The following is a 14,244-nucleotide window of genomic DNA, read 5'->3' as shown; positions in this document are numbered from 1 at the left end:
AAACAATGATTGATGTATACACAGGTAGACAATTGATCTGATTGAATTGGTTATTGTTTCAGAGCAGCACTTTTAGCTTGCGACTGTGATTCCAGGACCATGGAGAGCTCCACTGATCTAAGCTTCTTTGGCAGAACGCAGTAGCAGCTCATCCCTCCAAACTGTGGTATTTCTGTGGGCTGGATTACGCTGCCCTCACCGCGTCCTCTGTGTAAACACTGCAAGTCTATTGTGGTGGAAGAACATTAGAGGTTGAGTTCTGGCTTTGCAGCAACCTGTTAGATTCTGCTTCAAACAGAGCATGCAGGAATTCTGCTGAAATGGTCAATTTTTTTTATTATATTACTTCTCTAACAAGTAGCATATCAAAAAACTAATTCTTGAGATGCCAGCACTCCATATTTAAGTATAATGTAAGAGACATGATGACCCCAAAGCTCAAAATTAAACAAAAGCTGCAAGGACACTATTAAACCTTTTATAAAACAAGTATACAGTCACAGGTTTGGTAAGTCTTAGTCTGAAAAAACATAATTTCACAATAAGATTATTTTTGGATTATTTTATGTGTTTTTTTCAGAGTTTGGTTTAGTTGTCTTCAGATTTAAGATGCATCAGTAATTAGTTTCCTATTGTTTTGCTATTGTGAGGCTGTCAGAAGTGCGAACGTAAAACCTGAGGAGCTGAGATATGACTTCTTGGCTTCTCCAGTAAGACCTGCCATATGACACGCAAGACAAGAATAGCTGATGTAAATGTGCAGAACATGAAATGCTGTCACTAATCATTTCTTCTTAGCTGCTGATTTGCTGGAACTGCAATTGAGCAAGACAGCTTGTCTCAGAGAGTGGCTCCGATATGAGCTGCGCGTGAATTTTGCAGTGATGTTTAATTCAACAAAAGAAGTTTAAAATAAAAACCATATCTAGCAAATTGAGCGAACCACTATGGCTGCTGAAAGCTAAACCTCTGCCTCAGTCCTATGTCTTCTACATCCAGAACACAGGATTGACTTGTATTTTGCTCCATCCATTTTCGAACAAAACACGACCCACTGTCCTGTCCCTCCCAAAGAAAAGCCTCCTGAGTTCCCACACCATGATGCTGCCACCATCATGTTTCACACTGGGGATGACATTATCAGAGTGACTGCAGTTACAGTTTTCTGTAGATCTTCTAAGCTGTACGTTAAAATGGGTCTTTTCTTATAGCTTTGTTTATAAATGTTTTTCTCCTTCTTGCCACTCTTTCATAAAGTGAGTGTGACACACACACACGTTGACTCCACTCATCCAGTAGGTGGTTACTTACAATTGATTGCACTGAATTTTGTTTAAGTGTATCGGCATAAAAGGGACTCAAAATGCATGCCACACGTTTTAGATTTTGAAGGTGGAAATGTTTGAATATCATATATCATTTTCTTTCCACCACTCTAATATGCATAAGTTTATATTGGTCAGTTGAATAAAATCAAAGGATGTAGATATTTTTACATGGTGCTGTACTTTATCCCCTCACATTTTCTTTGAACAAGATGAGATATAGCGGTGTTACTTAGGTTACATACAGTTTAAAGCATCTTGTTTTTTATGTGCTTTTGCTCAGTCACTGGATCTGCATGTTATTCATAGTGAATCTGTTTAAAATACATACCTCCTTCCCACTTCCTTTTATCAGCACTGCTCTGTGTTTCAAGACAATCTTAAATCTTTTATAACCTGATTTAAAAAAAAATTGTAACCTAATACCAGAAATTCAGTCCGTGGACTCTTTTGCTTCTAGTTAATTGTTGTTGCTTTCAATATCTTGTAGTTAAACGGTGCCACCATGTGGTGTTATTTGTTTGTCCAGCTCCGGTAATGATTTCTGTAATTGTTCAGCAAATTATATTTTTTGAAGCACTAGAGTTGCTAAACAAGCAAAATAACTAGTTACTAGCATTTATTAAAAGATAAATTATTTGTGATTTTTTTTTTTTTTGTTTAGTAGACGAAAACAAGTAGCAGAAAAAGAAGAGAGAACTAACAGAATTGGAGTTTTGTGATTTGAACACTAGGTGGCACACTGATAATATCAAAATGACTATGGAAAAGCATTCATTATTTCTGCAAATGGGCTTTTTTGAAGAAAGTCATGACTACAATTTTGAAATATCAGACTTCGCTTGTTCTGTCTTGTTCTGGATTTATATGCCTTTTTTATTGTAGCCATTTAAATTTATGTATAGTGTGTAAACTGTGCAGTCAGTCATGTGTGTAGTGAACAGCACAGGGAAAGAGACTGGTTATGAAATTACCCCTCTTCATATCACTCTGCTCCTGTTTTTGTTCTGTTTATTTCATCCTGTCCTTGTTTCTGAAAGTGGCACATGTTGTGTAACTCCACTACTTTTCTGTACAAACACAGAACCAGATACATCAAAGCTGCTTGTTTTGTCATCTAGCACAATGAGGGGCTCAGAACTGCAGTCAGAAACAGATCTCCCCTGTTGTGTTTTTTTTTTCTTCCATTTTTCTTGCTCTGTATTTGCTTTTGGTTTAACTCTGGGGACTTGGATATTTGATTTCTCTCTCCACTTTTATTTGATATGTTTCCCTCTGCTCCCCTTCATTGGTTGTGCTTTCTTGTGAACACAACAGTTTTAAAAAAGAGGTATTGCATAAGTGTTTCAGCATAACCAGGCCATGCAAAGCATGGATGCGTTCATGTGGGGATTTTTATGAATGGCATAGTTTTGGTGGGTAAAATACTCAGAGTAGCTAAAATATGAATGATGGCACTCTATTATCTCTGCCTGCACATTGTGCAATAAAGTGACACATGGCCTGCATGCATCTATGGCCAAAGGACATTACTGCCATGGAAACCACATTATTTTTGTCCTGCTCATCAGCATAAAGGTGTCACCATAGATAGCTTTTTCTTCTTCTTCTGAACTCTGCTTTATAATGCCATCCTACCACTAATTTTTTTAATGCTGCCAGGAGCTGATTAAATTTATCCTGAGGAGTAAATAATTTAATTAGAACTCCAATAATGCACTGATCTAATAAATTAATTGGAGTTCATTTTTAAATAGTGTGAGCAACATTTAGCTATTTTTATCTGTTTTATTTCGAAGGATAATTACTGACATTTCTTTGCACAAATAACTTTAAACCATTCAATAATAATAATAATAATAATAAAATAGGTACGAAGAATATGTTCTCGCCTCCTACAACCATGTTACATAACAGCTTTATAGAGGTAGCATCTATGCTTTAGAAAAATCTAAGAAAGTCAGAAGTCTGTAAAGAAATTAAATTGTTTGAACAACAACATTAATCTGATAGTCGTTGTGGTCTTTATTCCCTGTTCTCTAGGTCCAAGAAATGCTATAGCTCATAGAAAATGAATAAAACGCTGAAATAATACAACATATTACTCAAGAAGCATAGCTGTCTGAAAGTTTTTCATCAGTAGCGACACTTTTGGGAAACATTAGCAGCGTCAGTGTCTGTATCATTGTTATGTTTTTGGGAAGTGGAGATGCTCTGCCCTGAAATCATCAGAGCACTGTCAGGGGACATCAGGGAACAAAGCAATATGCAATCTGTTATGAAGCAAGAGTGTAATTTCCTTTCATGTTTACTTGTGCAGAAGCGTCATCCTCATTCTGTCTGAGGCCAAATGCATGAACACACTTGGAAATACACACAAATGGTGCTACATTTGAAAAGTTATTGGAAAATAATGCATGCTCAGCAGACAGTTTGTGTCAGAGTGTTTCATTTAAAACTCCTTCCTTGTCTTACTCATGCCTTGTTTAAGGGATAAAACAGTCTCCCTATATTCCCATACTCATCACATACCATCAAACATTCTTTTAACAAGCCCCTTTCTCCTGTTTTTTCAGTACTTTGCTGGTGATGCCATTACATAAGCTTTGACATTCTTTTGGGGGCTCTAGTTTGCGGGCAGATGGGAATCTAAATAGATCCTTGGATATTAATTGCTCTGAAAATGCAATAACAGTTGTTTTGTGTTTATGTTTTTTTCTCCAGGCGGTGATACACATCTGAGCAGCTTAAGCTGTAATAGCTCTTAATAGGTTTTGTGGTGAGAAATTTGTCATGGTAGATGAACTGTTGCCATCTCATAAAGAATGTTTCTGACTGTAATGTTGCCAATGCATGAGATATAATTTAGAATATTGGTGCCTTGGGGCTCAAATGTGATGGTTGACCTGTAGTGTGTAATTAACTCAGTTGAGTAAATCATTCAGAGTTTAGCTCAGTTTCACCCTCTGCCCTTTTCAGATTAATTTCTCTCATTCTAACTTTTTAAACCGCAATGTAAGAATGAGTTTGGAAATTAAAAAGCCACAAAATCCATCTAGTAATGATCAGCTGGGTATGTTTATTGTAGCAACTTGTAAATAATGTGTATAATAATATTTATTAATCATATGCTGCATTACTAAATCCTTATTTCCAGAGTAAGTTCCTGTGATTTGTAAGTTTGTGTTTAAATGGTTGCTGTCAGCTGGTATAAACTGCACAGTATGGAGTCTGTCAAAGAGCGACAGTGAGTCATTAAGACTGAGTCAGATGTGGATTTAGTCACTTATGTTCCTATTAGACAGTGATCTTGTTATTTTAATATCCTCTCTCCTGGAAGTCCATTATGTTTACTCGCATTATACATTTTTTCTCATGTGATTTATTTATTCCTGTTTATAGGAAGCAAGAATTATGGGAAGAGAACCTCCCACTTGCTTCTCTGGGTGTCTGGTTTACATGCTGCTGCACATCAGCAAATTGCAACTTAGCAAGGTCTAATTATAGTTACCAATAGGCTGATAAACAGTGAAGAACTGCAGTTGGTGCCGACAACAAACACAAACAGACACCCTGGGTGATCTTTGTCTGTCTCCTGAAGCTTGGTTAATTTGATGTTTCCACCAAAACATAAGAAGTCTAGTTTTTGCTTGAAGAAATTGAATTTGGACTGTGTCACTAAAAAGCCATTCTTTAAAAATTTGTCAGACCTTGTAGAAAATCTTTCTTTGCAGGAACAGCTCTGATTGCAGAAAACAGCTGTTGTGTATTTTGCTTGGCACTCTGGATTAAACAGTGTTGCTAAAATACCAACTCACATGTCTGTCTTTACTTCTAGGTTGCATGTCTGCAGGACTTCTTTGGTGAGGAGGATATTTTTGTGGCCTGTGGACCAGAGAAGTTCCGCTACCATGATGACTTGATGTTGGATGAGAGTGGTAAGGGAAAAGGTGCTCTACGAAAGCTTTCATTGTTTCTTGCTGAAGTTACAAACTCAGAATTATACAACTTGGTCAACAGTACAGGCACATATTTGTTGATAGCAATACATTTTTGCAATAACAGACACTTTGGCCATCCCAGAAAAGAGATATTGATGTGTGATTCTCAGAACCCTGCTCACATTGCTCAGCTCCACAGCTGTGTGTTTGCAGACCCTGCGTACAAACAGAACGGATGTACTGACACATCTATTCTTTATTTATGTGTTTGTATCTCCTTGAGTTGTCCCTTTTGCATTTTAAGAGCCAGACCAGAAGGAGATGTGCTACAAAGTTCCCTGCATATGTTATATGCATTCTTTTCAGCTCTAGAATCACTCATTCACAATGGGAACCAGAGGGGAAACAAACATTCACTCACATAAAAAGCAGTTATCTGAATCCTTTCAGGGTCTGTTGATCTAATTAAATGAAGAACAAGCTATAATTACGGAGAAACATAAACTGATTAGTACAATCTAACACAACAACATTCTCTGTGGAAATGTATTGCCACTAGCAAATGGCAGGAAACAGCCTCCCTAAATACAAACATTTACCATGGGATGTGACTTCTGTGATTAATGAACCTGATGTAAAATCCATCTGCTTTGACTATCGCTTCATTTCCTGAAGGACTGCCATCTTTCTGCTTCAGGTTACAAAAGAAATTAAGTCCATGCTGCGATGTGTGTTGATCCTTCTTTTTTTTATCCCCCCCTCTTGTCTCCCGTTCTTGTCTCACCTCTTACAACCCTGCTCCCTTTCTTTCCATCTTATTGCCACGGCCCACTGAGGATACTCTGTCCTATGATTTGCTGTCTGCTTCTCCTTCTGTTGCCATTTAGTGCTCATCTGTATTCTTTCCCTCCTCTGCTCCCCCATGAATCAGTTTGTGCTGGCTTTTGTTCAAATTGTATTCTGTACATTTGTCTGATTTGTAGCCCTTTATTCACCAAATGAAGTCCATCCAGCCTGGGTCTCCAGCATCCACCCCTTCTCATTATTCTTTCGTTTTTTTGCACACCATTTTTTCTCATTTCATTCCCAAAACATAATACTTACCCTAATCCATTAGCCAGTCTTCCTTCGGTGACCTTCTTCCCTCTTGAGAAAACCCACAAAACAACCACCTACATGCAGCAGGGGGTGGGGGGCTATGGTTTTGAATTTGTATTATCTGGAATTACTGATAATTATCTCCAGAAGTTTGGATCTTAGCAGTCAATCTAGTTCTTACTGTATCTTTCTGATTAAACTTTCTTTCTTTTTCAATGTTGGCATCAGTAGTAAAGATGGAACATATAGGTAGAGCACGCATGTGTACTGTTGCCCTGCTGTTAATGTTCAAGTTTAATAAAGAGCATGAATCTTTTTTTCATACTGGATGGAGTCAGATTTGATATAATAACACATTCTTAAAGAAACAAAAATATCTGTCTGAATGAACAAAAATATGTTTTATAATTTTTAAAAAATTAATTATGATGTGGATTTTTTTGGGGCTCCTTTATGAGCTTTTGCGATTTTCTTTCTCTTTTTATCATCAGAAGGCAACCTGGTTAAACACAAAATGCAGTTTTCAAATTATGATTAAATCTTAGTTTAACAAAGCTATCCAAAGCAACTCGCTCCTAAAAACTAGTTGTGTCACTCTTGGCAGCAAAAACCACCATCATGCTTTTCTGCCTGGATGAATTTTGGTCCCCTCTTCTTTGCAGAATTATTTAAATTCAGGTGGCATTGTAAGGTTTGAAGCATGAAATGCCTATGTTATGCCTCAGCTCCTCGTTTAAGTCTGGACTTTAAATGAGCCGCTCCAAAACCTTAATTTTGAAGGTTTATTCAGCCATTCAGAGTTGGACTTCATGGTGTGCTTTGGATTATTGTCTGGCAGCCTAACCGTATGTTATGTTAGTTTTATGCCAGGTGTAACATGATATATACCTTCCAAAAGGTTAATCTTTTCCACTTCTTGAGGATGATATGTTTTTGTAAATGTGAGATTGGACTTTTGTGTTCTTCTTTTGTCAGCTGTGGTTTTTGTCTTGGAACTCTCCCAAGTCAAATTAAGCTTTTTTTTAATGAGCAATCAAAAATAATTACAACAATTACACTTCAGATAAGGATAATTATGAAAACCACCTCAGACAATAATTATTGTAATCAAGGATTATTTTTATTATTAACCCCCTCCCTAATGATTTGATTATGTAAACAGATACAGAAACAGAGCTGAAACACTGCATTATGACATAGAGTTTTATCAACCAGATATCAAATGTTCTTAATATTATCTAAGTTGATTAAAGGTTTAACTTTAATTTAATTTGCTGGTCTTTGAAGAAAATGGTTTCTCAGGGAAAAATAATCTGATGTAATGTTGATTTCAGGGGGTTATTTTTGGAGAAGCAATTTGATTTCGGAACCACCTTATGAGCCATCGTCTTCCAGCACCAGCATGAAACTAGAATGGTTACTGTGGGTCAGATGAGGTTATTTACTTTCTTGAAAGCACTTGTTTTTCTGCTCTACTTGTAGTTCTGCCACCTCAGTCTCTCTGGGGGAAAAGTAAATAGCAACTCCAAAGAAGGTGTCTGAAACTTACGCCTGAGAAGGCAAGCAGTACCAGCATCTGCTGATACTAGCTTTTGAATGTCCAGAGTCCCTTTATTTTGGATTCAGAACCGGGTGTTGTTCTTAACAAACCAAGTAATGAAACAGACTATATTGTAGGCAAGAGGAGGAAACTAAACAAATCTTTGCAGAAAATGTACACAGAAAACATCAGATCTGGCAAACTGATCTAACTTCTCAAGTTTGTAAAAAACAAAACAAAACAATTATGCCTTAGTGTTAATGCAGTATTCTGATATTAAATTTAAAAAGTTTCAATTTCACTGTCTTTTACCATACTTGGCATGTAACAGATCATTTAAATCAAAGGTAGAAAAAAATGTCCTTACTTTGCATTTTTCTCTTTCTTGCAAAACCTTAGAATTATGTGAGTTTTTTTATGGAATTACCAAAGCAAACCTTTTTTCACAGTATCATTTTATTCTGTGTTATGCAATTATTTTTATGGCTAATTTAAGTTACAAAAGCTTATAATAAAGTGAAAAACACAAACAACCAAATTTTCTCAAGATGTCTGTTTATTTTACATCTTCAAAAAGTAACTAAAAGTTGACTTCCTAACCACTTTTTAATAATCCTACACAACTGAAAGATTCTCTTTTTGCCCCCAACACACATCGATCCTGTCTGTGCCAGGGGATGGGGAGTGTAAGTTAACACCTCTTTATCCACCGGCAGACAGAGAGTAATATGGAGGAACAGACAGACAGGAATACAGAGTGACAGACTAAGCAGTAAGGCAGTTGGAAGTGGAGCTGCAGAAGACGCTGCCTCCTCTCAGCATCGCTATAATTATCGCCCCTGCCTCAACTCTGGCACACAGTCATCATGTTAACACTCCGTATTGTACATTAATCACCGGGTTACAGAAAATGTCACACAATCAGCCACACAGACACACACAGATGAGGTGGATGAGGACAGACACGCCTGGCAGGCTGCATATTCTTCCCTTTCCCACTTGTCTGAAATGTTAATGAGCTTTAATGGGGCTCAGTTAATGAGCAGGAGACGAGAAAAGTTTTGGAGGAGGAGGCAGGCAGGTTGGGCGCTGGCGTTCACACGGCTCATTTATTTGGACTGTGTGTCTGCAAAGTACTAGTTCTCCATGAGTCATAGCTGCCACTCCTGAAACGCCGCAATAATTCTGTTTGGAAAGCGAGCCCGGAGAAGGTCAGGACTCATTTTTCCTGGGGATCCGAAGCTAAACCCAATTACAGCTGGATTCATAGGTTATCATTTCTCTGTTAACAATGCAGGCTTAAATCTAGCCATCAGACCTCCAGACTTTTAGAAAATTTTTAAATACTATTTTTTTTTCTGAATTTTGACACTATTTGAGCAGATATATTTGTTTGTGCCTACCAAATTGCCTCTGAATGCATGGTTATGCTGTTTGCACTTGCAGAGTGCCGCATGATGAAGTCAGTGACCTATGGCAAGATGTCAGGCTCTCTCAACCGATGCTCTCCCAGGACTGTCATCCAATCACATCGCAGCAAGTCCCCAGCTTCTGGTAAAGTGGCTCTCTTTTTCTGCTTCATTTTTGCTAAAGCAATTTTGCTTCAGTGTCATCTACCATACAAAAACATTTAGACAACTTAAACTTTTTCACAATTTGTCACATTGCAAGCAAAAACTCCAGCAAGTTTTAGTAGCATTTTTAATGTTAGACGAACACAATGTGGAGGGAAAAGGTGCATTTTTTTCCAGTGTTTTAATGAAAAAAGACTTGAAAAGTGTGGTGTGCGTTTGTTTTTAGCCAGCTGAGCTAACTGCTTTCAGAAATCTAATTAATAGAGTCCAGACAGCCAACATAAACCCTGTTTGCAGATTACCACATACCAAGCACAAAGTTTATGTCTAAAATCTCCCATGTGAAGAAAAGAAACACTACACATCACTTTGAACCAACAAGACCCACTGTGACTCATGGTGGTGGCAGCATCATGCTGTGCAGATGCCTTTCTTTAGCAGGGATAGGAAAGTCTTGTAAAGTGGATAGTCAATGGATAAATGCAGAAAAATACAAAACAAAACCATAAAGTGGTTCAAAACCATTGAATCAGCATTGCAATGAAATGGTTTAGATCAAAGCATGTCCTTGTGCTGGAATTACAACGATTAATTTTCTTAAACTTTTTAATTATATGCTACTTTGTGTTGGTCTACGACATGTTATGCAAACAAGATTTTCATTGCAACAATGTGAAAAAGTTCATGCGGTACAAATACAAGGCACTGTAGTTCACTGAGTTCTTCTAACCTTCATGTCTGTGTTTGCACATGAGGAATGTGTATGGTGGCACAGACCCAGTGGAAATAATTGGGGTGTGTTTGTGTCGCGATACTCCCTCGTCTTTATTTTTCTTATGTTATCCAGCTCATTACTTCCATCCATGTCGCAGCACAGTGTGAATAAATGCTGTAATGAAATCAGCGCTATGCAGACTGTCTGGCAGTGTTCACATACATGCGAGCCGTGTCTCAGTGCATGCAAAATGCAAATTGAAATGAGACAAGATCCAGCTGATTTCACCCAGGGGGGGAGGAAAATGCAAGCAGGGATGAGAGAGGTAACAAAAGAGAGATGAGATGGAGAGAGAGGGGGAAGATAAGAGGGCTAGTGACTCAATCCTGCAGCTCCACACAAACTGTTCCTCACCTGACATACTAATGAAATGTCATGAAACATTAAGAGTGTGCACACACACTGTGCTTAGTTTGTGCCTAATAAGACATCCATAAAACTCCTTTAGATTACACAAACATCCCAGTAAATGAATATTAATTCATGGAAATTAATAGAGTTCTCACTAATGCACCAGCATTGTTGTGTGCCACTAATTTCGTCTTAATAGCAGTGAGGAGTTTGTGATTAGTTTTCAGCTTTACCAAATACCACTTCGTTCTTTGCCTGATTGCACAGTTTGAGCTTTGACCGGTATTGCCTAGTTACGCAACAGCACACTTTTTCATTTCGGCTGTAATTATGAAGTTATTGACTGTACAGAGACCCACCGGTTTGGGTATGATTCAGTAGGCTGATGCAACCCCCAGAAATCCTACAGAAATGATTTGTTCCACCTGCTTTTTGAAGTCATAAATATGCACAGAAACTTTATTATTATTATTTCTTACAAATATAATTGCAGAATGAAGATGTGAAAAACAAAGTGAGAAGGTGTAGAGAGAAAGATGTTTTTATGTGAAGAGAAGCTTCTGAGTGCTGTCAGACTGAGAACTTTGGGGAAAAGGTTATGAGGGTGAGTCATACAGTCTCTGATCTGGCTCGCAGCATTGCATCTGCAACTAAGGTGTACATGCATGTGTGTGTGTGTGTGTGTGTGTGTGTGTGTGAGAGAGAGGGAGAAAAAGAGCAAGAGAGAGAAAAAATGAAAAAACAAAAAGTCATGTTGGGAGGGGGGGGGAGACTTCTCTTGGTTGCTATGGAAACGTGGCACACTTAGAGCATGTAGCTGGAGACACAATAGGCACCCATATAAGGCAGTGACTTCCTATGAAATGGCCGTCTGTGCAGACGGAGCTAACTGGCATTCCCTTCCCGTCTAGAATCGTGAGTCAGACCATCCTGTCTCGTCGCTTTTGTAAAAAAGAAAGAAAAAAACACCCCACATACCTTCGTGGCTTCACTTATGCTATTGTGATCAGATGTTGTGTTGTTGTTGACTATGTTGTATTTATTTCCTAGAACATTGCCTGACTGTAACAGGAGAGAGGAGTGACAGCAGAAAAACAACTGATGGATCTGTTGTTTGACCCTCTCCGCTCCTCTCTTGTTTGTCATTATCCCCCCAATCTCCCTCGCTCTCCCCTGTTTAAAAAAAAAAATACACCATGCTCACTTCTCTGCAGGACAATTTGTTCTCAAATGAAAGTGAGTCAACATCATCTGCTGCTTTTCACTGTTCATGTGCAGCCATTTCTGCTGCTGTTATGTGGTCGCAAGAAAGACTCATATGGGCAGAACTTTGTGACACCAGACACCGAATTTGAATAAATGGTTTTAAAAACGGAATCTGAATTAGTGTAATATGAAATATGATCTATCTGTTTGGAAATGACTCATTAAATTGAAACAGAATTTAATATTTTGAAGTTAAACTGAATTAATTTGCCAAAAATCCTTTATGGATTAAGCCCAGTCTGTGTTTGGCTATTGAATGTTTACATGAGCGACACAAAAAATAGTCAGTTGCTGAACCTTCATCAGTGTTACCCTGTTTGCTTTGTTCTATAACCAGATTAAAAGAAAATTAAGATTTTGTTTTGAAGTCTTAAGAATTTCTATAAATGTTTAATAACAATTACATAAAAAAAAAAAAGAACACGTTTTTATGTGCCATCATTTCTCTTCTATTATTGTGGGACGTACACGTCCGTCACAATTATGGCAGAGTGCTCTTGAAATAGCATACTAACTTAAATCATTTCAGGTCAAATAAGACATAAAATAAATCAACCAAAACCTTTGCCAAACCAATTCTGAGTAAAAAGCATTAAAAGCTGATCAGTGTGAATTATATCTGTCACAGAGAGCATTTAGCACAACATCAAACACCACCTGGTGTCCCTCTGAGTGTTTGACTGCCCATGGCTGTGTGAGCTTGCAGCCAAAATCTGGACACTGCTGAACACTAGAGTTGCGTGTAGGCGTGTGTGTGTGTGTGTGTAAGGGGGTTGGGGTTGCCATGTGCACAAACACTGTTTTTCACACACTCACACTAGCTCCGTAAATCCAATCAGGTGTTAAACTGAAGAATTTTACTGGAAACCTGTTTGTTTTGTGGATGAAATGAAACTATTTGTAGTGAATATTTTACAGTTATTTCTATTACCCAGTTGCATCAGTACAACAATCTGTTTGTAACCCTTAAATAAATATTAAGTTCTTGCATTGCTCCCATTCTTGGGAAAACATAAATAAATGTACTGTCCAGCAAAACGTAAGAATATATTTTCCTTTCTTTATGTTGGAGAGAAGTTCAATGGATGTATTGAAAAGAAGTTTCGCTCATCAAAATTTTACATTTCTAATAGTATAGATGAACATCTGAGTGTGAAGCCTAACTATGATTTGAGCAAATAAGCTAAGTTTGTTTTTTCTCAATCGCATGAACCACACCTCTCATTTGGATAACAATTTCAATCCGTTCTAGACAAGTATTCCAATTGGAGCGTTTATATGACACATTTTATTCAGATTACTTATTCATGTAAACGAGCCTACTGACCCGACTCTGAGGTCCTTTTGGATGATGGACCTTATGTGCAAGAGTGAAGCCAGCTACCCAATGGATGAAGCTTGGTTTGTTTTATTTGTGTTTCACTCTTCTTTCTTTATTTGGTCACGATTAATATATTTGTGTGACAACAGGTACTTCTTGATTCTAGCAGTGACTGGTTCCAACATTAAACCTACTTTTGAGTATATTTTAATTTTAGTTGCAAGAAATTAAATTAAAAATATTCATCCCCCAATCAGATTTAGATTGACAGTGATCCGCCAGATAACAAACAAGAATCTCCCAGGAAATCAGTGAAGAGAGCTAAAAATTAGAATGATGCTATGACTCTGAAAGTTATATTTGATGATTAAAGAAAACAAAGAACAGACATTAGAAACGCACCACAGTGTGACTGCAGTTATGCATAGTTGGGAAAAGAACAAAGAAATCCACAAACTCAAAAAGCATTTATTTGGTTCAATTTTCTTTTTTAGATGTCCTTGTCGTTTTTCTCTAGTTTTATGTTTAAAATGAGACAGTCATTTCTGGATAGGAGTCTACAGCAGTCAGATAATGTAGCTTTCAAGTCAGAATGTTTTATCTTTTGTCTAGGTTTAGGAAAACACGTTGTCCTTTCTACTTAGGTTTAACAACAGAAGCCTTCCAAGAAACGAGACAGAATGCCTTATCAGTTCCCAGCAGCATCAAAAAACTTCTCAGTATGCAGCTCACAGCACATTTGAATTTAATTCTCTTTCCTTGTTCTTACTGAAGCAAAATAAAGAAACCTTATGTGTTGTCTGTTTGTTGGGTATTTAATTTTGAGTAGCCACCCCATGTTTTATACTTACAAAATTATATAATCGGATCTTAATGTAAGGAAAAGGTAGAGAAATGAAAATTACATGAAAATAAATATGGAAAAGTGTCTGCTATATCCTGTCATGTTGTGCTTTATCTGCCAATGGTTGAGAGTGGGCAGGCTTAACACTGTCATTGCTCGATATTCACTCTGCGATGATGCCACAACCCCAGCTGAGAATGCATAAACAC

The 14,244-nt window shown here is 37.5% G+C and overlaps 1 protein-coding gene across 3 annotated transcripts in view; it reads left to right on the top strand.

Annotated features, from left to right (window-relative positions):
* The window catches only part of LOC102222795 (serine/threonine-protein kinase DCLK1-like), a 46,879-nt gene that overhangs the window by 11,076 nt on the left and 21,559 nt on the right, over positions 1–14,244 (top strand). For all 3 annotated transcript variants that reach the window (XM_023342495.1, XM_023342496.1, XM_023342494.1), the window contains exons 4-5: positions 5,164–5,275; positions 9,351–9,458. In XM_023342495.1, coding sequence (XP_023198263.1) covers positions 5,164–5,275; positions 9,351–9,458 — 220 coding nt within the window. The remainder of the gene's footprint in view (positions 1–5,163; positions 5,276–9,350; positions 9,459–14,244) is intronic.

The sequence above is a fragment of the Xiphophorus maculatus genome, chromosome 11 (genome assembly GCF_002775205.1).
Source record: "Xiphophorus maculatus strain JP 163 A chromosome 11, X_maculatus-5.0-male, whole genome shotgun sequence".
Taxonomy (NCBI): domain Eukaryota; kingdom Metazoa; phylum Chordata; class Actinopteri; order Cyprinodontiformes; family Poeciliidae; genus Xiphophorus; species Xiphophorus maculatus.
Note: the sequence above shows the minus strand (reverse complement) of the source record. Positions and strands in the feature narration are given on the sequence as shown.